This window comes from Pungitius pungitius, chromosome 10 (genome assembly GCF_949316345.1).
Source record: "Pungitius pungitius chromosome 10, fPunPun2.1, whole genome shotgun sequence".
Taxonomy (NCBI): domain Eukaryota; kingdom Metazoa; phylum Chordata; class Actinopteri; order Perciformes; family Gasterosteidae; genus Pungitius; species Pungitius pungitius.
Window position 1 is genome coordinate 10993971 of NC_084909.1, and position 23667 is coordinate 11017637.

At 42.5% G+C, this 23667-nt stretch overlaps 3 protein-coding genes across 3 annotated transcripts; 1 reads left to right on the forward strand and 2 right to left on the reverse strand.

Moving 5' to 3' along the window:
• Nucleotides 1–1305: 1305 nt before the first annotated feature.
• gpr161a (G protein-coupled receptor 161a) lies at nucleotides 1306–6323 on the reverse strand. Its single transcript, XM_037488103.2, has 6 exons — nucleotides 6195–6323; nucleotides 4646–5033; nucleotides 2928–3649; nucleotides 2419–2526; nucleotides 1704–1829; nucleotides 1306–1547 (listed from the first exon to the last, which is right to left on the reverse strand). Exons 2-6 carry the CDS (start codon nucleotides 4987–4989, stop codon nucleotides 1306–1308), a joined length of 1542 nt encoding a protein of 513 aa, XP_037344000.2. The 5' UTR covers nucleotides 4990–5033; nucleotides 6195–6323.
• A 1051-nt stretch (nucleotides 6324–7374) lies between these two features.
• On the reverse strand, nucleotides 7375–12792 carry otc (ornithine transcarbamylase). The gene is made up of 10 exons (XM_037488104.2): nucleotides 12642–12792; nucleotides 12364–12502; nucleotides 12167–12248; nucleotides 9785–9872; nucleotides 9461–9614; nucleotides 9254–9376; nucleotides 8993–9046; nucleotides 8770–8919; nucleotides 8398–8535; nucleotides 7375–8271 (listed from the first exon to the last, which is right to left on the reverse strand). Exons 1-10 carry the CDS (start codon nucleotides 12713–12715, stop codon nucleotides 8212–8214), a joined length of 1062 nt encoding a protein of 353 aa, XP_037344001.2. The 5' UTR covers nucleotides 12716–12792; the 3' UTR covers nucleotides 7375–8211.
• A 575-nt stretch (nucleotides 12793–13367) lies between these two features.
• rpgra (retinitis pigmentosa GTPase regulator a) lies at nucleotides 13368–23310 on the forward strand. Its single transcript, XM_062564898.1, has 13 exons — nucleotides 13368–13398; nucleotides 13684–13809; nucleotides 13900–13992; nucleotides 14085–14147; nucleotides 14254–14412; nucleotides 14543–14692; nucleotides 14787–14945; nucleotides 15562–15717; nucleotides 15862–15986; nucleotides 16124–16306; nucleotides 16744–17233; nucleotides 17318–17418; nucleotides 19044–23310. The coding sequence occupies exons 1-13, from the start codon at nucleotides 13368–13370 to the stop codon at nucleotides 22578–22580; spliced, it is 5373 nt and encodes a 1790-aa protein (XP_062420882.1). The 3' UTR covers nucleotides 22581–23310.
• Nucleotides 23311–23667: the final 357 nt, after the last annotated feature.

Consider the following 23667-nt stretch of genomic DNA (forward strand, 5'->3'; position numbering starts at 1 on the left):
ACAAGCAATAAATTCCTGACTGGTAAGCGAAAATACTGACTACAGTAATACTTGATTCCTGACACAATGGGAGTAGTTTATGTGAGCGATCACATACTGCACATTCAAGTGCAATTACTGTAGCGGTTAATAATGAAATGTCATTACCATTCCAGTTTCTTCTCTTCTAACATAGGTGTTTTCCTATTAAGCTGTGGAAAGTCTGATGTTTTTCCATAATGAATTACGGATTTCCAATGAATATTCATACTTTCCTATACAACATTGCCCCTGGGGGTCATGGTTGGGAGGTTATCCCAGCATGCACTGGGGAAGGAGTCAACAGACAAAATCGTAAAGGTTATTTTGAGTCTTCAACCCCCATCAATAGGCCCTTTCCACAGCAAACATTGAGACTCCTTGCAGCAGGAAGAGCACAGGTGTTAGTGTTATCAGTAACGGGGGCTCTGTTCCAAGTGTCCCAATAGAACAGGTAATTATGGCCCCCGTTTCATTTCGGTCAGCCACTGGAATGACTGACATGCTAAACAAATTGGAACCATAATTAATTGAATCCATTCACTGGCATTTAATCTGCAATGACATCTCAAAAGGCCTCTTTGATTTAACCCTGATTAGAAATTGATTGTTAAAAGAACACTTCATTTTAAAAAGGCTTAATTCAAGAATTTGGATGCTAATCTTTACTGACAGGCCTTTTGCTTACTTTATTTTAAATAAACATTAAATTTAGAGCCTATCATAATTCATTTTCCAATATATTTCATTTTGACACTTTAAAAATAAATACGGACGCAGATCATTCAAGCTAATGAAAACCCAAAGTAATATTATTCCCACTGTCAATGACCAGTATTTGAACTCACATGTCGAACTGCATGCAGAAAACACACACGTGTGTGTGTGTGGAGCGTTGTGTGCTCTACCAGCACACTGTCTGTACCTGAATAAAGAATTGGGCTTTGAGATCTTCATGTAATGAGTTTAAAACCTGAAAACATAGGGCAAATTCTCAAGACCTTTTAACAATACAGAGTAATCCTTTAGGTTACAGTAGTTAAGGCTTCCTATTGATTTACATGAAACCACACAAAAGCTTTCAAAGACACTGATGGCTTGCACCTGGTTCAACATAATGGAATTAATGTGCCTCTTTGTTTCCTAATCATTTCAAGTATAGAGTACCCATGTGCAGACAGATCACCACTCTAAAATGGTCACCTGTAGAAGTGTTTGGGGTGTGTGCACAGTGTAAAAACACATCACCAGACCTGCTTGTGTTCCTGCTGGTTTTTCCTCCACCTCCTATTCTTCTCTGTCATCTTTAACGATCCCTTCGTCAATGCTCTCCAGCCTCAGTCTCTGACCGTCCAGGTATCTGGGTCTTGGCGCCGCTCTGGTCGTGAACAGTCCTCCCGGGAGCGCCAGACCTTCCCCAAACAGGGTGAGCTTAGCGTCGCTCTCTATCGCCTTCGCCAGGCAGGAGGCGAAGGTGTCGAGCGACTTGTGCACCTCTGCGTGGACTTGAACCGAGGACGTGTTTTCGGCTGAGGAGAAAACCACTGAAACTATCAGACAACTGTTGTTTGGTGTGGGGTTCTTTGATGTTACTGGCAGACTACAAGAAGCGTTTCCAACCCCCAGTGAGTACGGAGTGAACTCCCTTCCCCTCTAATCTGTTTGTGTAGCGCTGGAAATGATACCTTTGGCTTGCTCCACCTGGTCTTCAAAGGTGACCGAGCTCCTCCTCTTTCCGGACGGATTCCCGTGTTGTTGTGGGTGGGAGGAGCCGTCTGTGGAGAAGTCGTTTAGCAGCATCACGTCTGTGCCTGTTTGCGAAACATAAAGGGAGGGTTAACCGAGAGCAAAATGGAAAAGTAGACATATTCTTAATTAGAAAGAGAGCTGTGCTGCACTTGAGAAAGAGATTTCATCAACTCATTGTGGGGAAACTTCAGATAAGATAATAGAAACACAAACACAAGGACATCCAAGTTGATTTCTCAAACAAATTTATGTTTTTTTAATGTCTGAAGAGAATATACACTGTACTTTTAATTTGTCACGTCATTTAATTTCAGAGTAAACCATGTCATTATTTCAATCCAGCTTTTTAAATGGATCATTTTGTTTATCTCAACCATGCGTATGTTTTGTGGTCTGTATTCAATCGAACATCAGTCGCAGAAGTTGTGAACATTTGTTAAAAAGTTGTAAACTTAGTTTAAATTGAATGTCTTTGAGGGATAGGATGTTGGTCCATTTTTATAGGTTTTGAGACATATGACTGTACTATAGAGCTCAATTAATTAACAGGAAATTAATTGAAAAATGTTGATTGGCAAGTTACAGTTCAAGGACCGTTGATTAGTCAAAACAATTAATTGACCTGAAGGAGGTTTAGCATGCAGCACTTACATGAGTCCTGAGTGAAACTGAAGCCAGTATCTCCAGTGCTGCTGCCTGGAGCCAGTAGATGACCTCCACCGGCCAGCATAGCAGTCAGGTGGGGGGACATACCCAAATCTGAAAGAACACAAGCAAGATCTTGTTGAACAACTTTATACAACTTGTTAAATAAACATAAATAACAAAAACAGGCATTTGATATGAACCACTTATTACACTAACATCTATTCCAGCAAACTTTGCACACAAACACTTTACTAGTGTGTTTACAGTATACAGAAACAGTGTAGTCTGTAAATAAACAGTGTAACTACCTTCTCTGTACATAATCGTTGCATTTTTAATCTTTGTAAAGCTTTGTTGTTCTTGTGATAACTGTATGTCTATTTTTATCTTCCCACCCATCTTTTGGTCTACGAATTGTTATCTTTTCATAAAGAGGTCATAAATAAATGATTTTGAAAATGACCTTCTATGATTTATTTGCATGACAGAGCGAGCGACTGGCGCTCCCCCACCTGTGATTCTGTTGGAGATGCTGAAGAGGCGGGACGTCCTTTGCCGCGTGGCGAATGACTCTCTGTAGTAGCGATCGCCGAAGCACATGCCCAGCAGCTCCTTCCTCACAGTCTTATTCCACAGGCCGTAGATGAACGGGTGGCACGCGGCGCTGCAGAACGACAGCCAGGCCACTAAAGTCTCCAGTCCCTGAGACACACTCCCGTGTCCCCATAAAGCCTCGGTGCACACCACCGCGACATACGGCCCCCAGGTCAAGAGGAAGGTGCCGACTACCACCAAGATGGTGACGAAGGCCTTGCACTGGCTCCCTGCGTACACGAGGCTCCGCCGGCTTCCATTAGAGGAGGTCGAGGTGCTTGAGTTTTTACGTCCGTTCTTGTGAGCGCCAGAGGAGTCCTCGTGGGCCACAACCACCGTCCCACAGTGTACCTTTCTGGCTTTAATGCGGGCAACGCGGAAAATGACACCGTAACAGGCAAGCATGATAAATAATGGGGGGAGGATGCACCAGATCACCCAGAAGCCTGTGTAACTCGGCTCTCTGTGCCAAGACGCCACACAGGTCCTCTTGAAGCAGTCAAACTCAAAGGAGGACCAGCCAAACAGAGGCGGCAGACAGCCCACCAGGGAGTGCAGCCACACATAGGCGATGGCAACGACAGCCCGGTTTCCCGTGATCTTCATGGGGTAAATCATCGGGTAAAGAACTGCGTAGTACCTGTTCGGATGAGAGGTGAACACAGTTAGGGAAGGGTCACCCTGGTCCAACTACGAGGACTGACTCAGATTTCAGTAAGTAATACAGAAGCTAAGAGCTGAACTCAACCCCAAAACAATGCTATTAAGTGTTTTCCAAAAAGCTGCATACAACAGAAAAGGAGGCTTGGCAGGAGAACAAAAGCATGCACTGTGATCAAACTCCCAAAGGTGACGAGGGTAATTAGGAGAGCAGAAGGAACAGTGAGTGCTATATGCTACAGAGCTAATTTACAGTAGATCTTAACCACACTTTGCACTGATCCCAATAACAGGAACAATGTATTTTACCCAAATTAAAGTTACATTTCAACCAACCTGGAGTGCATGTACAAAAAACTAAATACAATTGTGTTCACTAGTGCAAAAAAACAGATTAACAAGAAGATTATTTTCTCAGAATATTAGTTTAGAATTTCCCAGAGCCCTCCGGGGACATTGTCAAATCTCTTTAAGACTAAACAACTCTGGAGCTATGGAATGTTTGATTAGACTAATTTTGCTTGATAAATGACCCAAATAATTATTTCAATAATCAAATTGTTAACAAAATGTTTTTTAGAACATTGAAACAACTACTCTTTCATCTGGGCTTTGTGGAGACAAACATCTTTTGCTTGGATTAATTGAATGCATGTGGTATTATTTTCCAAAAGTGTGTAATACGAGGGACCTGCCAAGTACCACCACTGGCCAGTAAGCAGCTGGCCTACGTGCTTAAGTGACCTGCTAAAAAACAAAGGAACAAAGTCCAGAAGCAAGTTTGTTTTTGTAACCATGAGGTCAGTGGATAAAAGTCAGGATAAAAGTTGTAATATAGTGCCATGTTTAAACTGAAAGCTGCATCAGTCATTTCTATCAAACAAAGGATCAACGTACGAGATGCCCACAGTGACAAACTATAATAAGTTATCATCATTATCTGTACTTTAGACTTCAATAATCATCGAGCACTGACCTGTCGATGGCAATAGCTCCGAGGGTAAGCATGCTGGCAGAGCTGATGAGCAGGTAGAGCAGGGCAGTGAAGTTACACCACACGACCCCAAACACCCACTCCCTCTTCACCGAGCTCACGGCCACAAACGGCAGCACCAGCGTGGACAGCAGCAGGTTGGACACGGTTAGACTGAACACAAACTTGTTGCTGGGCGTGAGCAGGTAAGGCCTGCGATAGAGGGTCGCCACTATCAAGAGGTTCCCCAGGCAGGCCAGGAGTGTGATGGTTACAATGGAGACCGACTCCAGGGCGGCCAGACCCTCACCATTCCCCACAGCGGTGCAGTTCCTACTGATGTTCATGGTGTGAGGCTGGGCCACCAGACGGGTGCAGGAAGGGTTGGCGACTGTTAGTGGAAAGATGCAGTTACAAATGTTAATATTTTCATAGAAAATGTAACTTAATTTCCCAGACGCAAAGTGGATTCTTTCCAACTTCTTGTTTTGTCAAACAATGTTTCCAAAGATATTTAAGTAAAAGCTGCAAATCCTCATTTAAGAAGCTGGAATCAGAATTTTTTTTGATGATTAAATTAAATGAGAAAGTATTTATCAATGGCAGTACATTTCTCATTTCAGCTATACAGACACGCTGAATTGTATCACCTGCATTACCTCATTACAATAATTTAACTTAAATAATATCATTAGTATATAGTATTGTACGCAACACAGTACCATGGTACTTGTGTTTTCCATGTTGTGCTACTTCACACTTTGACTACAACACATTTAAAAACAAGTAAGTTATACATTTTACTCCATATTAATACAAGAGATTTAGTTTCTTTGAAGATTGTTGGCATTTTACAAATCATAGATTTAACCATCCAGCAGTATGCAATCAATAGCAGCAAAAAGATGTATTATTGTGGCTAATAAACAATATTCAAGTTAAATTCCCTCTCTATATAAACGGGTTCTGATAACACCGCTGTGATGAAGCTTGAGACTTTAATGGGTTTTCTCAATGTTGTGCGCTTACTTTTAAGGGTACATTAAGTACATTTTAGCACCAGTGAGCATCGGTAATGTTGAGCGGAGGTTGTAACGTTGAACATGTAAAGTTATCTGGGCAATTACTTAGAGGTTTTTTACGTCAAAATAAAACAAATGGCACGTTTGCAGTTAAAAGTTGATGGCAAGAAAAGTAACCTTAACGTCAGTGGAAGTGCTTTTCAAAGTTAAATCCACGGCTAGCTAACTTATCTACCCTTAGCTTCACTTAACATTAATTTAACAGAAATAAAAACATATTGTTTGTCCTCTTCCGCTTCGACGTTAACGTTACTCGGATATCTTAACAGAGACACACGTCTATCCCATTAGTCCATCTAAAATGAAATAGCATTTCCCTGCTGGTAAGCGTTACACTTGGTTAAAGTGCTGGTTTCTGCTCGCTAGCAGCGGCTAACGCGTCCAGCCGTTAACGTCCGTTAGCCCGGGCTAGCTCTAACTTTCTCCCCATTGTGCCCCCGAAACACAGCTCTGCCTCTCACACTTTTTACCTGCTTCGGTTCGGCGCGGCGGCTCCACATTCCCTCCTCGTGAAAAGGCGAAGCGTCCATCGTAATTGCCCGCTTTCACACTAGTAACCGGGCAGCGGGCTGAGGGTCGCGCCGCGGGGAAAATGTGTAAATAAAAAAACAACGCTCCTCGACATTGCGGAAGTGGATAACGTTAGTCCCTCATTAAGCCACGGACGGCCAGCTGCGGCTGCAATGGCGTCCTCCCCCTTCTCCTCCTCTTCCCACCTCAGCTTCTACTCGCTCTGCTCGCAGACTCCTTCAGTGGGTGGGTGGTCGTTTCCCTAAACTGAGAACGGTCTTCGCCATTGTTGTCTCAGTGACACCCCCCATGTGCATCTTTCGTTAGTTGTGTCACTGCATACAAGTTATGCGCCTTTTTAATCGTCATGACACGAACATTACGTTAATTGTTATTCTGTTTCAGATGCAACGTGTAGTTAGTGTAGGTATTTGTATGGATGTCACAAAAGAATCAAGGTGAGCGTGTATTCTTCCATAATGACAGGCCGGTCGTGTTTATGAATGAAGAGGTTTGTATAATTTTTCATCTGTATGGACCACCCACGTGGATCAAAGATTCCCGCACATCAACAACGCGTCATTTGACGTCCTCCAATCAACGAGCCCGGACGCTACCGAATGCTTCCATCAGGTGGCGCACTTTCCCCTCCATGCGTCCATGCAGGTATAGAAAACCATTAGAAATGAACTTCACAATGTAAAAAGGTGATCACGGTCATAGAAATATAGCAGACATTTCTATAACGATATAAAAGCTAAGAGAGTTATGGTCTAAAGGGCAACAATAAGAGATGTGAGAAAAAAGTCATACACAGAAAAAGCTAAACAAAATAATCTCCTGCTAGCAGCGATGCAAGAAATATTCAGATCCTTTTCCTACAAGTACACATTTAATTATACTTGTAAGAGTCACAAATTCAAAAGGTTTCAAAAGTATCATCAGCAAATTACCATAATGGCTTCTTTCACAATGGTAAACATTTATACAACATTTATTATTTTTACATTGTCAATATTTATATTACAATAACTACAGGTGTCAAAGAAATGACAAAAATGTCCTCTGACATAGTGTGGTCAAATTATAAAGCAGAATAAAATGAGAACTCTGAGAGAATGAGAAATCGAACACTGCTAGTAGACGTTGACATTTATTGTTCATGTATAATTATCACAGAGATCACATCTTTTCCATGTCATATTGTTTGTTTTCTGCTCAACGAACCTGTATTTTTTAATGAACATACTTAATAATTAAAATAGTTGTAATGTATTTATTAATAGTTTTTATACATTCAGACTTTGAGAAAAGGAAATGACATTTAACCATTCGGGTGTATTGTAGTATTGCAACACAAGTTCACTTGCTTTTGTTGTGTCCATTTCCTAAAATGTTTTTTGACCTTAGTAAATAGTAATACTCTATTGCCGTTTAAAAAACAATTGGTACACCGAATAATAAAGAAAATGTTTTTGCCATTTTGCTTTTGGTAGATCAGAGAAACAGACGAGTGACATGGATGGAAGAGAGAGGTTTTTGAATGAAAACCGTAGATTTTGTGGTTATAAATCTTCGAGACAATTAGGTCACCAGGATACCCACACCATACAATTTGAACCTAACTGTGATTGGTATGAAATATGTGTTGTCCATACTGCAATGATGCAAGACAATTTGTACTTATTTACAAATTAATTATCTTAGTCTTCCGATTTGACAATGTCAAACTTTTTCCCCAATAAGTCCCAATCCCCATTTTTATCACAGTAAAAGTAGAATGTAAACATCCATCTTTGAAACAGAGAGGAAAGGTAAACAATGCCACACATGCTCCAAAGCATTAAACTATGTAAACACAGTTACTCTCGGGTAACCCACCCAATGCTGTGCCAGATAGTGAACCAGATAGTGAACTATTCAGAGGCACCTGAAATAGGACTTTTCACACTTCATGAAGTCCACCTTATATTAAAGTTAAAACTTAAGCATGGGGTTCTGTGGAACGTAGTCAGTCAGAAGAGACACCATCAGACCCTAAAAGAGAAGACAGGTGGGACGATCAGCTGTTGGAAAATCATCCAGGCAAGCGATATTCTGACAGGAACACCTGAACTCGTGCAAGTATAAACTGTGCATTCAATTCATCATCAGGTTACTCACCATGATCGTCCACTTTCTATTCTCTGCCTCAGAGAAGACGAGGGAGCGGGACGAGTAGAACACCTGGTCGTCCACCTCCTCCATTTTGCGGGGGAGACAATGTAGGAAGGTCCAGTTTGGTTCAGCCACACTTCCCGTCTGTAGTGGAGCAAAAGCAAACCGGCTTTAACTCAGTGACATCAGGCAACGTTAGACTTTAGCCAGTCGCCAAGTATTTTATACTGTAAACCGTTTTCAGACAATTCTATCTATTCTATCGTTTTATTTAAAGCCTGCTTGCAGATGTATGAGCCAGGTAAAGTTTGTGATTCATGCTATACATGTGTACCATACAAACAATTAGAAAATGTGACCACTGTGTTTTTAAATTACCTGCATTGTGATCTGGTAACCTTTAAAGTCTTTGAGCCTCTTTTTCTTTTCCTCCTCCTGTCCCATGCTCACCCAGGTGTCAGTGACCAACACATTGCTGCCGAGGGCAGCCTCCATCGGGTCGGAGGTCAGAACAAGCTGGGTCCCGTGCTGAGACAAAATGCAACGTTATGAATAAATAAGAAGTCCTAAGCCTGTTTTTAAAATAATGACATTTGCTCACTTCTTTGGAGAGTCTTTGTGCCTCTTCAATAACACTCCTTTCTGGCTCATACCCCTGTGAATCAAAATACAGCATTAGCTTTGGACATCACAAAACAAAACCACAGGCCTTTGTTTTCCAAGAGACTGGGAGGGATTTGATGCTTGATGTTGACAGCATGCATCTATTCCTGCCAACTACAAAATAAGGATCTACAAAACATTAGAGGTGGCGTGCAAAAAATAAGGCTAAATGTACCCTATGATAAAAAACAAGGCAAACCTTTGGTGTAGCAATCTTAAGATGAACTCCCAATTTAGCTGCAGTCATCATGAAGGAGTGGAGGACGTTGTTCCCATCTCCAATCCAGCTCACTGTTAAACCACTAAGGGAACCATAATGCTCCTGGGGGAGAGTGGTAATGAAGAACACACAATGTCATCATCAATTACCGGATGGAAATTGCAGTATACGTAGGAGTCGCAGTACCTTTAAGGTGAGGAAGTCAGCCAGGATCTGGATCGGGTGGTAGAGGTCAGACAAGCCGTTAATAATGGGGATGGAGGCCTCCTTTTCCAGATCCTCCAGGGTGGAGTGGCTGTACACTCGGGCCAAGACAATATCGCAGAGCCCTGAGAGAACTCTGAGGCAGCAGTTTACAATTTCCAAATGTGGACATGTAAGTGAGACAAGAAATACCATGCAGCTTAGGACTTCTTCAGATACAGTACAAAAAGAAGGCTGGTTTGAAGCAACTGACTGACAGTAATTCAATCTTATTCCCATGAGAAAAAACCTGAATATGAAACTCACCTTGCTGTGTCTGTGCTACTCTCATTCACTCCAAGGTGGATGTCCTGAGAAGTGAGGAAACAGGGGTGTCCACCCAGCAAAGCCATACCTGCAATAATGATATTGAAACCACTTCAATTTCCCAAATGGCCAGCTGGTGCATAAATACAACAAACACAAGCCTGTGTAAGCGTAGATGAGGAGCAGTGCAGGGAAAAGAGTAGTGGACCGCAGAGCGCTTTGGAATCAGGATCAGGAATCAGGAAACGTTTATTGCCATAATATGTTAGACATACAGGGAAATTGACTTGGCGGTTGGTGCATAACAGAAGACAGTACAATAATGGCAACATAGTGCAGCAATAAGATAAAAATAAAATAAAAGTATAGTAAAATATATGCTATGGGTTAGTACGCTAAAGCTAAAGCTATGGGTTTGTAAGTAAGAAGAGATAAAGATAAAATTAGAAATAAAGATAAGGTGCACCAGCTAAACAAAGTGACGAGTGACAAGTGAAAGTGACAAAGTGAATGAATGAACATGGGAGTCAGAGTCACTCAGGGGGGCCCCGGGTTCTGTTGATGAGCCCGACTGCCGAAGGGAAGAAACTGTTCGTGTGGCGGGAGGTCTTAGTCCTGATGGATCTCAGTCTCCTGCCGGATGGAAGGGGCACAAACAGTTCATGTCCAGGGTGGGGGGGGTCGGCTACAATCCTTCTGGTGGGAGGGGTCGGCTACAATCCTTCTGGTGGGAGAGGTCGGCTACAATCCTTCTGGCTCGCTTCAAAGACCTGGAAGCGAACAAGTTCTGGAGAGACGCAGATTGCAGCCAATCACCCTCTCTGCAGAGGCGATGACACGCTGCAGCCTGCCCTTGTCCTTGGCTGTGGCTGCAGTGTACCACACGTTGATGGAGCAGCAGAGGATGGACTCGATGATGGCCGTGTAGAAGTGCACCATCATCGTCTTTGGCAGGTTGAATTTCTTGAGCTGCCTCAGGAAGAACATCCTCTGCTGAGCCTTTTTCGTGATGGAGCTGATGTTCAGCTCCCAATTGAGGTCCTGGGTGATGATGGAGCCCAGGAAACGGAAGGAGTCCACAGTGGTGACGGGGGAGTCACACAAGGTGAGGGGGGAAGGTGGGGCTGCGTTCTTCCTGAAGTCCACAACCATCTACACTGTCTTCAGGGCGTTGACCTCCAGGTTGTTCTGGCTGCACCATGTCAACAGGTGGTAAGACTCCCACCTGTAGGCGGACTCGTCCCCACCAGAGATCAGTCCAATGAGGGTGGTGTCATCCGCAAACTTCAGGAGCTTGACGGACTGGTGACTGGAGGTGCAGTTGTTGGTGTACAGGGAGAAGAGCAGAGGAGAAAGAAGGCAGCCTTGGGGGGAACCGGTGCTGATGGACCGAGAGGCAGAGACGCGTTTCCCCAGCTTCACGTGCTGCTTCCTGTCAGACAAGAAGTCAGCGATCCACTTGCAGGTGGAGTCGGGCACGTGCAGCTGGGAGAGTTTGTCCTGCAGCAGAGGCGGGATGATGGTGTTGAAGGCAGAGCTGAAGTCCACAAACAGGTTCCTGGCGTAGGTTCCTGGGGAGGCCAGATGCTGAAGGAAGAAGTGGAGGGCCATGTTGACAGCATCTACAGACCTGTTGGCTCTGTAGGCAAAGTGCAGGGGGTCCAGGAGGGGGTCGGTGAGGGTCTTCAGGTGGGACAGGACTAGCTGTTCAAAGGACTTCATGACTACAGAGGTCAGGGTGACGGGCCTGTAGTCATTCAGTCCTGTGACCCTGGGCTTCTTGGGAACAGGGATGATGGTGGAGGCCTTGAAGCAGGCTGGGACGTGGCATGTCACCAAGGAGGTGTTGAAGATGGCGGTGAACACAGGAGACAGCTGGTCAGCACAATGCTTCAGGGTGTGGGGCGACACCGAGTCCGGACCGGCTGCTTTCCGGGTGTTTAGCCTTTGTTCCTGGGATGGACTGAAAGTCGCCTTTCAGCAGTTCTTTTGTGTCCATATGCGCAATGACCTTAACACTACTGAACACGAAGGCTAACAGTATCAACCCAGCTAACCGCGTGATATGCTACATTTTAATTAGCTTGATCTCATTCATGTGCATTGCTTTCTTTTATAAATCTTTATCATAAAGGATTAGTAATATCTCATTACCACTATTTTAGTTGATGTATCATTATGTTTATAATTGACTTCTACAAGTGTATTTGCATGTATATTTTTCTCTACTTTATTTCAAATCTATTTTCAAGTACATTAATGCAAATCACAGTTTACAAATGCACAAAACATTGTTTTAATTGTGCAAATTAACACTTACAAACTGTCTTTGTTGACATTTTACCATCTACCTAAAATCAGTTATTTGTAGTATTCACACACCTGTTTCTGTGGAAATTCTTGTCCTGGTGCTCCTCTTCTCAAATATCATAGCAATCGACTTTCCCTGCAGAAGAGGGAGATACTAAAATAGAAATGACAGTTAGCTACATTTAAATGATCCACCCTGAGGCTGCACAGTAAACATGAGAACACCTACCACAGGCACACTACAGCAGCCATTACTTGGCGTTAGCTACCTGTTTCTCATGCTTGATCCGATGTTTTAGATCCCCTGACACCCACAAGAGCCTTTTGATTTCATCTGAGCTGAAGTCTTTCAGAGTGAGACAGCTGCGACCCTTTAAGTGAACCGAGCCGAGGGAAGCAGCCCCGGTGCTGAGAGAGCAACACACGAGGACACAACGCGGATCAGTTTAGTGGTTCTTGTACTGACAATAGTAAGGTTACTAATGGAAATGACCAACCTAAGTAACTTCATGCTAATTTCGAAATAAAGTTATCTGGAGATTCTTACCTGAACCCTCGTGACGAAAGAGTTTTCAAGCATTTGAAGACGGTGTTGTTTACAGATAGTAGTTTAATAGACATTGTCGCTCAGGTTAACTTCAATGGAAAAGAAACGCAGTGGGAATATTTCATCAGAGTAAACGTTCATTCGCTCGGTCTCAGAGGGTTCGCAGCCAACCACCACTGGAGCTGCCCATGACGTCACAGCAGAACCAGGAAGTGGGGAGTGGCCTTAACCATTGTGCTGAACATTTTTTTGTTTGTTTTTCATGTTGTAATGAATGGACTATTAAATTGTGTTTTGGAGTGTATTTCTTTTACAAAAAAAATCCTTAATTGTGTGTGTTAGCTCTCTATAATGCATTTTGTATTACATTTTGCATACAGTCTGCCAGTAAAAAATAAACAACCTGCAAATATAGGCCACGTGTTTCTTGTTATATATAAACTTTTGATACATATAAAAAGATATAGATGTATAACTTAAAACCATAATTCGTCTTTTTGTTGTCACTGAATAATTACACCATGAATTTCCTCTTTTGATCACTTAGTAGTCGGCAAAAATATATATGTTGATATACTTTTCACCTATGAGTAACCATGTTGAGTTCTGATATAGCAGCCAACTGGCTCTCACCCGTCCCTCTTTTACGTCATCCTGATCATCCGGTCAATCAGCACCGGCCGGGGCGGTGCAAATGAGGATGTGTGAGGGGGGAGAGCAGTGGAGATGACGGGACAGGATGATGTGGACATACCCGGTGAGAGCACTTAATACAGTTAACCAGGATATACATATATCTGGATGAATGGTATACTTATCTGCCCATTGTACTAGCGGTTTCCACATACCCCATGTGTGTGTGTCTGTGGCTGACCTGTAGTTATTTCTGTCAGGCAGCTACTTAAATGGCTTGACATGAGACATCAGGTTGGGGTTTAGCCGGTGTTAAATTAGAGGAGATTGTGTTAGTGCTTCCTTTAAGTCCTGCAGGGTTAATTCTACCTTTTAATGCTTCTTTAAAAGATCATACCTTTGTCCTCAGCAACAGGAGCCATCTTCACATTTGGAAAGAGCAGTTTTGGTGACAACGTGCCTGGTAAATTCTGGTTGAAGAATGACCAGCCAGTGCATCTATCTTGTGGAGGAGAGCACACTGCTGTCATTACAGGTGCAGACAATCCATGCACATTTTAAAAGGACACACATACTGCCTTCAACGTTAAATATTTGAGTAACTAAATAACTATTTTTCCAGCAGAAAATGGCAGGTTGCTCATGTTTGGTGGTAACACTTCGGGCCAACTGGGGCGTGGATTTAAGCCTGCAGCTACCAAACCTGAAACTGTGAAAGGTGAGTTATTTGACAACAAAACTGTAAATAAGGATTTCAATTATTATTACATACCATACTATATAATTCATTAACTGTTATTTTTTTTTCAGCCTTAAAGTCTGAGAAGGTGAAACTTGTAGCTTGTGGGAGATATCACACAATTGTCTGCACATGTAAGCGGATTAACTAATAACATCTGAATTTCAAAAATATTTCCTTAAATACAGAACAGAAGGGCCCAGAATTGTTTGCGTTAAATTAAGTTTTGTGTATCTCTAGGGAAGGGTAGTGTGTTTGTTACCGGCAGTAACCAGGAGGGGCAGCTTGGTTTGGGCCACTGCAACAACACCACATCCTTTCACCTGCTGCATTCCTTCTGTGACCATGCACCAATCAAAATGCTTTCTGCAGGATGCAACACCTCAGCAGCCTTAACAGGTCCGAACATTGATACTTAATAATGTAACAGAAGCCTCCGTCAGACCAACATGCTCTGTCCAAAGTCCAAACTCCATGTGTGTGATATTTGTTTTAATACTGTGTGTGTGACTGTGTGTTGTGTTGTTAGAGGACGGGAGGCTCTTCATGTGGGGAGACAACGCCGTGGGTCAGATCGGTTTAGGGAAAGAGAGCTTTGCAGCAGAACCCAGACAGGTGGATGCTGGTAAAGCAGTGATGTGGGTCTCCTGTGGGTACCACCACTCAGCATTTGTCACAGGTAGGACACAGTCCAACCAAAGACAGGACAGGAGGTGTTTGAGCGCTCATTTAATAAGCCTCTACATTCCAGTGTTGTGTCGGCTCTCCTTTAGCGGATGGAGATCTCTACACGTTTGGCCACAGTGTCAATGGAAGGCTTGGTCTCCAGGTGGAGCAGCTGGCCAATCACAGAGTCCCTCAGCGTGTGCAAGGGTTTCCGGGTCATGTCACCCAGGTGTGCTGTGGAGGTGAACACACGGTGGCCCTCACAGGTATTGTAGGTTTAGACGTAACATTTCTTTTACTGTTTATATTTGATATGTATCAGAAATACACTCATGTCGGTATTGAACGAAAAGTGGGAATACCATCATGAGAAAAATGCTCCTTTACAAGTAAAAGTCCTACATGTAGTTTTAGCAGTAAGAAAAACATTATTAGCAAAATTAAGTACTAGTTTGAATAGTAATAGTAAAAGTACTCATTATGCAGACAGGGCTTGTAATGTAACCATATATATTTATATAGATAGAAGAATTCATTTTGCACATTTTTAAAATAATAAATCAAAACGAGAGTAACTAATAGAATAAACAATATACAACAAAATCCTAATGAATCAATAATTCATCTGTAAATTAGTAGGCTGACGTCAATACTAACATGGTCCTACCCTTTTTCATGACTTAAATTGTTAAAATGCATAAATTATAGTCTTATAATGCTTTTTTAAGTGTGAGAATCTTTAAAGAAGACACAATACAAGGAAATAAATAAATTCGACTTTTATCAATGATAGACATGAATTACTTGGAAGATGAAAATACTTTAATACTACTGCTGTTCGTCAAAGCGGTCCATCACATTGTGTCTATTTTGCCGTGCCAGAGGACAATGTGTACACGTTCGGCAGAGGCCAGTACGGCCAGCTGGGCCACGGGACATTTCTGTTTGAAGCTGATTTGCCAAAACCACTGGAGCACTTTTGTAACAGCAGCATCAAACATGTCGCCTGTGGAGAGAACCACACCGCTGTGATCACAAGTAAGTCATCTCTGAAGATCCTCATGATGGCATTTAAAATCACCCTGCCTGTTTACCTTTGTGTGTATTACTGATCATCTGAATGAAATGTGAAGCGATTAAATAGAAGTGTCAAACTTGATATAAAGCGCTTGTCCTCCACAGACAGCGGGCTTCTCTACACGTTTGGTGATGGTCGCCACGGGAAACTGGGATTAGGAGGGGAGAACTTCATCAACCAGTTCAGACCCACACTCTGCACACGTTTTCTCAAGTACAGTGTTCAGTTGGTAAGTGAAGGTGAGGAAAAGGCTCAGCGTGGTCGCGTCCTCCTCAGCTCCACCTGTGGGTTCGTCAAATGAGCGGCTTTTCCTGTGTGATCCTCGCCAAAAAAGCAACACGCAGTCATTGTGTGTCCCACGTTTAGGTGTCGTGCGGCGGTAACCACATGCTGGTGCTGACTGAACCCAGACTGGACCAGGACGTCCCAATCAGAGAGAGCTTTGTGGAACCAGGTTACACGGAAATGCTGCTGCTGGACTCTTTGATTGATCCTAATCCAACATTCCCAATCCCGGCCCTCGCTGCTCGAGCCCGCCACAGAGTCAAAGTGAGAATCTGCACCGTGGTTCTTATTCTCAGATGGTTGCAACCTGTAAAGTATCTCGATTCTGGTCTGATTAATTTCACTATTTATATAATTGGGAATATTTTTTAAATACGGCTTTGAAATAGGGAAAATATGTGACACAATAAGAAAAAATTCAAGGCCCATTAGTGCTTTCTGGTTTGACATCATACTTTTATACCTTGAGCAGTATGATTGTATGTGAACAAGTGTTAAATTGTTTGTATGTTGTATCAGAGGGAACGTTTGTTGTCTTATCATTGTAATCACAGTTAAACTCCAGTAGGAAGCAGTATTACACAGTATTAAGTTGTAGCTCTGCTACAGTGCTGCTGAGTAGCCGGTTCGAGGAGCGCCATCTATGTTCTTCAAACCGTTTACTACATTTTTGTTGCTGTTTATCCTATCTTTTCCTTCAGGTAAACTCTGTGGAGCATTTTGGAGAGATGTTTCACAACCTTCCACGTCTAAATTCAGATTTCCTCAACACTTCCTGGAAAACGTCCAGAAATATCGCAACTCCAAAAATGCCCTCAAAGGATTTAGCCACCCCTTCATCTCACCCAAAATCAGAAGTGAGATCAAGCCCACCACCCTCCCGCGGATCTCAAATCTCATCGAGCCCACGTTCTCAATTATCAAACACCTTTGTGACTAAATCATTTACTGCTGCTTCTTCTAAGTCCAATTTCAAAGAGCTCCCTTCTGCCTTACCATCGCCAAAGACTATAACTAAACATAGCACCCTAGCATCTCATAAAAGGTCTTCAAGAAGAAGACTGTATGGAGCGGCAACCGCCAAAAAGGCCTCAATTGGAGAATCTCCTTTAACACCGCAAGAGCCCTGCAATCCCACCAGACCCTCCAGTGATATTTCCAAGCACCATCATGCTGCCTCGCCTGAAACAGGTATCTTAAACCCATAATTTCATCCTGTTTTTACCTTTTGTTGGATACTCCTGTGTGCAGCCGCTATAACCCAATCATTGTCAGTTTTTGCAGAGGGAGAAACTTCTCATGGAAGAATTGCAGTAGAAGAAGTGGATGAAAATATTTCAGAGAAAGGAATCGGCCCGGACTTTTTGCCAAACATGGTGAGAGAACTTTGGTTTTATTTTGAAAGTTAGTTATACAATATATTGTCCACAAAGTCATGAACACAGAGTTAGTTGATTTTTATTTAGGGTTAGTTGAATGTTATTTCCCTCTTTAGGCCTCTTGGTTGCAGGCTTGATTATGTGAACTCCAAGGCAGGAAGCAGCTCACTGACTCACTGGAAAAGTGCAGAGGTCAGCATACATACTGTCTGTGCATCTGCAGAGAACTTTTCCATTTCGCATAACATTGAAGTGAAGTATAAAATTAATTTCAGTGTCTTCATTTTTCCTTTTTCATTTCAAAATGTTAATGATGAATTCCCTCAAAGCAGATTCTGAGATTATGAATGCCTCTTCAAATCCACAAACAGGTTTGGCCTGTAGCCAAGATACACATATAAATATATAGCAGATTTACACAACATTACACACACACACACACACACACACACACACACACACACACACACACACACACACACACACACACACACACACACATTTAATGCTGTGGGAAAGTTTGCAGGAATCTCGCCCCATCTCATCAGTGTTTCCACAGACAGAGATAAAACAAGCTGCGTTGTAACACGTGGTGCTCAGCAGCCCGTCCCTGCCGCTGGATGGGCTATTGTCTTTAGTGGTGGAAGGGATAAAAATTGTATTACCACACAAAACAATTCATTGTTCATTACAAATAAATGCCTTCAAAATCTTACTAGACTACTTATCTTGTAGGCTGAAATTTAACATGTTTTGAAAATAAAATCTTGCCATAATAGAAACTTCAGGAGTAAAAAATAAGATTCCCTGAGTCCTCAAGTACATGTACTTCAATATTGAATTGCATTGCTTGCAAACAAATGCAACTCGGTGCTTATGTTCAGTCTTGCGTGGGTTTGCATGAATACCTGAAGATGTGCACCACAGTTATTGAACATGCATTTTAAATTCTGCTATGACTGAGAAGAAATGTCTTTTTTTACACCCCAGTGACCCCCACTGAACCACTGTCAAATGCAGACAGAAAAACAAGGATTCCTTGAATCTTCTCTCCACTGTCACCAAGGTTTCCTTTACCTCCCACCCACATCTGTATTTCAGCCTGACGACAGATATGTTGATGACTAATCAGTGATCAGCATCATGTGTGCCCACCATGCTCATACTGCAAACAAAACGCATTGTGCTTTCTGTGCTCTAAGCCGTGTGATGCAAGTTTAAAGCTGCAACAAAGAGAAACATCTCAAATTCTACTCATTACACGAGTAAATAGACTAATTCTAATTTATACTATGCTGCAAAACTTTTGTATGTTTGTAATTATAAATCATTTTTATCCAACTACGCATGCAAAATCTACTGCAATCTACGTCAAGATTTTCTGATGTAGTTTGAATTTTTAATAATAAACAAGGAACAGCTTCCTCAAAGTAGCACTGTACTGCTTCTGGTAGTAAAACACATAAACTATTAAATGCCACAAGTACAGATCCAGTATGGTTGAATACAGGTCTGCTGGTTCAAGCTTCATTTTTTATAACACACAAAATCAGACATTTTACCTTTTTCTTCCACTTTTAGTATCAATTTCACATCCCTATTTCCTTTGTGATTTGTTTTAGGAAAAGAAGAAAGGCCCAGCTCTTAGAAGAACACCGGACGAAGGAGAGTTGTTTCAGTTCAATGGGAAGCCAGGACAAAAGCCTCCCGAGGACTCACCCACAGTGCTCGTGAAAAACAGTTTGAAGAGAGAAGTGTATCCACTGTTGAAAAACACATTTAAAAGCATCTCACCTAAAGGCAAAGAGAATAACACCAACAATGTCAGAAGTCACGGACAAGCTCACAAAGAACCCTCCGATTTTGAATCACCAAAACTATCAAAAGATCCACAATCTGTCAGGAAGACACTGACTGAAGCACAACGGGGACTGAATAAAGTGAAAGGAAATGATAGGAGAAAAATAATTATGAAAAAATGTAATATAGACAAAGAGGAAATGGAGGCCATCACTTTAAAGAAAAACTTGGTGGGGGCAACAAAAAAGGAGGAAAATAAATCAGCTTTTGAAAAGACATCTAATGGTATCGAGATCACTAAAGGAAATGAAACAACAAGCCTCTCTGTCCAAAGTGGAAGTGGGTCTCCTGTAGAAAAAGATGCAGAAATCCAGAGTGAAACCACAGAAGTCAAACCTGTTGAAGTGCAGATGCAGAAAGAGATGCAGAGAGTTAAATCCACTGCACTGGGAAAAGGTCAAAATAAAGCACCGGATTTAAAATCAGCACTAGTGGGGAAAGAAACCAGATCAAATCAGATTAATACTAAGAAAACTGGAAGGGTGAAATCCACACCTGTGAGAGTTGAAGGTGAACTGCAAGAAGTGCAATCCACACTAGTAAAAAATAAAAGTAAATATGTAGGAAACACTCCAGATAAAAGTAAAATCAAAGGAAACATTTTAGAAAAAGAGTCGAACAGTCAGAAGATACCTGAAGGTGACAGTGCTGAAGTAAGTTATAAAATGAAGTCAATGGAGTCCAAGCTTAAGGCTAAAAGAAAAACAGGAAGTAAAGGAGCCGACAAAGTCGGAGTGAAAGGAGAGGCTGACTCTGAAGATATGACCAGGGCCAAACCTTCCAGCTCACTGATATCACAGCAGGATACACCGCTTGAACTCCGGAGTAAACCCATTTCCTTCCCAAGAACCCGGGGAGCGGAGGTGGTTTCCGCCAGCGGAGCGAAATCCCTGCAAGGCTCAGCACCTGTTGGGGATCTGATTATTTCTGGAACGCGCACAGAGGAAACTCAGAGCCTCACTGAAGAAAAGGCGAGTTGGGAAGAGATCCTCAGTACCGCAGCCTGTCTTCTCCCTGCTGCTGGGATGGCAGGTGCAGCTGTCGGGCTGCTTAGTGAGGCAGTGACAGGCGTGTTCCAGTCTGATTGTGACCCAGTTACCTCCACACCCCCCAAGACACCGGGTCGAGTGAAACATTTTACAAAGCAGGGTGCAGTTATGCAACCTTCATTTTCCCCAACGTTGTCACATTCTTCTTCCACAGAAGGTTCAAATTCAGCAGAAGGAAGCATAAGGAAAGACGGTCTGGTTAAGAAGAATGTAGTTCGAGAGGAGGAAGGTCATGATACCACTCGGTCACAAGAGCGGGTGAGGAAAAGGGACGGGGGTGAAGACTTCTCACAAACAAATCAAAGGAACATTGGCACAGATGAGAGAACTTCCCAGCAAGAACAAGAAAAAAATGAGAAAACGCACACAGATCACGATGGACAAGAAACCAATCCCGTAGATGAAGAAAAGGAGGTGGATGAAGAAAGTAGAAGCAATGTCAAAGAGAAAAAAGAAGAGGATGGAAGTGAAATTAGCAATGACTTAGAGGAGAGTGTTACAGCAGCAACTGAGGAAGAGCAAGATCATGGTACCCCAGAGGCAGATGGTGAGGGAGAAACAAGTTCAAACAGTGAGGAAAAGGATGAAGGAATTCAGAAGGCTGACTATGGGGAAGAAGAAAGCAGTGACAGAGCAGGGGAAGGAGGAGGTGAGTCAGCAGAGGAGGATGAGAGTGAAGAATCTAGTGAAGAAGACAATGAAGAAGAAGAGGAGAGTGAGGTGAGTGAGGATGAGGACGATGTTGGCGTTGAGGACTCAGGCAGCAGCAACAGCAAAGAAGTGGAGGAAGAGGACGGACACAGGGGTGACACTTTAAGGTCAGATTCGGAAGAAGAAGAAGAAAACATTGAGGATGAGGAAGATGAGGGACAAAGCAATCTTCCTAAAAGTGAGGATGAAGAGGACAACTCAGAAGAAGGGGAAGAGATTGAGACACAAGACGAAGTGAGTGATGACGAGAAGGAAGATGATGAGCTTGATGAAGACGAGGAAAACCAAGATAAAAGTAGTTGTAAAGGGAAAGAGGAGGAGGAGGAATGTGAGACTGAAGCATCTATGGAACAGGGTGAAGATGAGGACAAAACTGCTGATGAGGAGGAAGAGGGTGATGATGAGGAAGAAGAAGAAGGAAATGAAAAAGTTTCAGAGAATGAGGAAGAAGTCGAGGAAGAGGAAGAGGAAGAAGAGCGTAAGGAGGGAAATTATGAGGGTGAGGGGGAAGAAGAGGGTGAGGAGGAAGAAGGAAGTACGGAGGAGTTTACAGAGGAAGAAGAGGGTGAGGAAGAAGAAGAGATTAAGCAGGAAGAAGTAAGTAAGGAGGGGTTTACAGAGGAGGAGGAAGAGGGCGAGGAGGAAGAAGAGGGTCAGGAGGAAGAAGAAAGTAAGGAGGGGTTTACAGAGGAGGAAGAAGAGGGTGAGGAGGAAGAAGGGGGTCAGGAGGAAGAGGAAAGTAAGGAGGGGTTTACAGAGGAGGAAGAAGAATATGGCAAAGGAGAGTTAGCAAAGGAGGAAAGAGAAGAGGAAGTGAAAGAAGATGATGAGGAGGAAAAAATAAAGATGAATGAGAGAAGTATTGAGGCCAGAAAGATGATGGTGGAGAGCAATGATGATGATGAAGAAGAAGAGGAGGAGGATGAAGAGGAAGAGGAGAATGAAACAAAGGCTCAAAATCTCAGAAGTCAAATAGGAGAAACAAAACAGGAATGCCTTGAAGAAAAAAAAGTTAATGATTCTAGGGAAAGTGAGGAAGAAGCTAACAAAGACGATGAAGATGGAGAAGAGGAGGAGAGTGAGGAAAAAGTAAATGCTGCAAGCACTATACGTGGTAAGAAACACGCTAAAGAGCAAGATGATGAGAAAGAAAAAGAGGGAAATTCATCTGTGGAGCAGGAAGAAGAAGAAGAGGAAGAGGAGGAAGAGGAAGAAGAGGAAGAAGAGGAAGAAGAGAATGAAGAGGAAGGAGAGGAGGAAGAGAATGAAGAGGAAGGAGAGGAGGAAGAGAATGAAAAGAAAGGAGAGGAGGAAGAGGATGAGGATGAGGAGGAGGAGGAGGAGGAGGAGGAGAAAAAGGTCCAATCAACAAAAAACAAAAAGATGCAGGATTTGCCTCCCGACAGTAAATACAAACACAGTAAAGAAACACCCAAACCAGCAGCGAGGACCAAGCGGAGCGCTGCAGGAGAGAAGAAACCAGACGACTCGCAGCAGTTCTGGGACAACGTTCTGCCTCAGTACCTCGATCTGCACTGAACGTGTGAACAAAGTACAGTTCAACTGGCAGGACAAGGACTCATTACAAAGGCCATGGAGGACCCCTGTTATATTACTACTGTCAACAAATTCAATATAAATACCAGAACTCAGAAGCATTAGTCCGTCTTTCAATATGTACAAACTTTATCCAATGTTCAGACTGTGAATTCTGCATCAAAATCCTACCCCACCAAAGTGTCATTTGCTGCCTGAGAAAATCTCTGCACTCATGGGCGTAAATATAAAAAGGTACGAAATGAACACTGTTGCTGAATGTAAGTCTGTATAAACAACAGTTAAAGACAATTAAACGTAACCCAGACAATCTTATTCTTAATCATTGGCTGTAACACCACATCAAAGTAAAGCAAAGATGAAGTCAACGGACGTTTTGATCACCTGACCTCATGAGAACATTCATGTCACCAATTCTTGTGCAATATTGGCAAAAACGATTGGTGCACTTTAGCGTATGTACATATTGTATGTATATATATATATATACATGTATAGCCTGTATATTTCGCTGGTAACCGTGTTATAAAAGCAATTAGGTACTTGAGGCAGTACTTTATCTTCAATAATGTAACAGTTCGAGGGTTGCTTAACTACATCCTCAAACTGTTTATTGGACATTATTGGCTGATAAAGTACAGCCTGTCATACCTTATTGCTTTAATATATATGTATGTATTTTTCTTTTTACATGTAGCTTTGTGGAAGGAGGGCATAGCAAAATAAGAATTTCATTGTAAAGAGTAACCTGTTAAACTGCATCGCATAAATAAAAATCTTGAATCTTGAGATGCTTTCACGGTCTCTTCACCAAACGTCTCCACTTCCTGTTTTCTGACCAATCAAAAAACCCTTCAACACCTTCATGCGTGAACTCCCCCCACACCCGTACACACACAATCAGCTTCATTGCTGTGTTTTTGTGTTAGTTAGTGTATGAAACTGATTATCAGGTGTAGAAGAGTGCCGTGCATATTTTAATACAGAATACACAAATATCTATAATAACATGACAACGTGAGATGATCCGATCTGTGAAACGATCCTTATTTCAGGCCTCCAGGCCTGT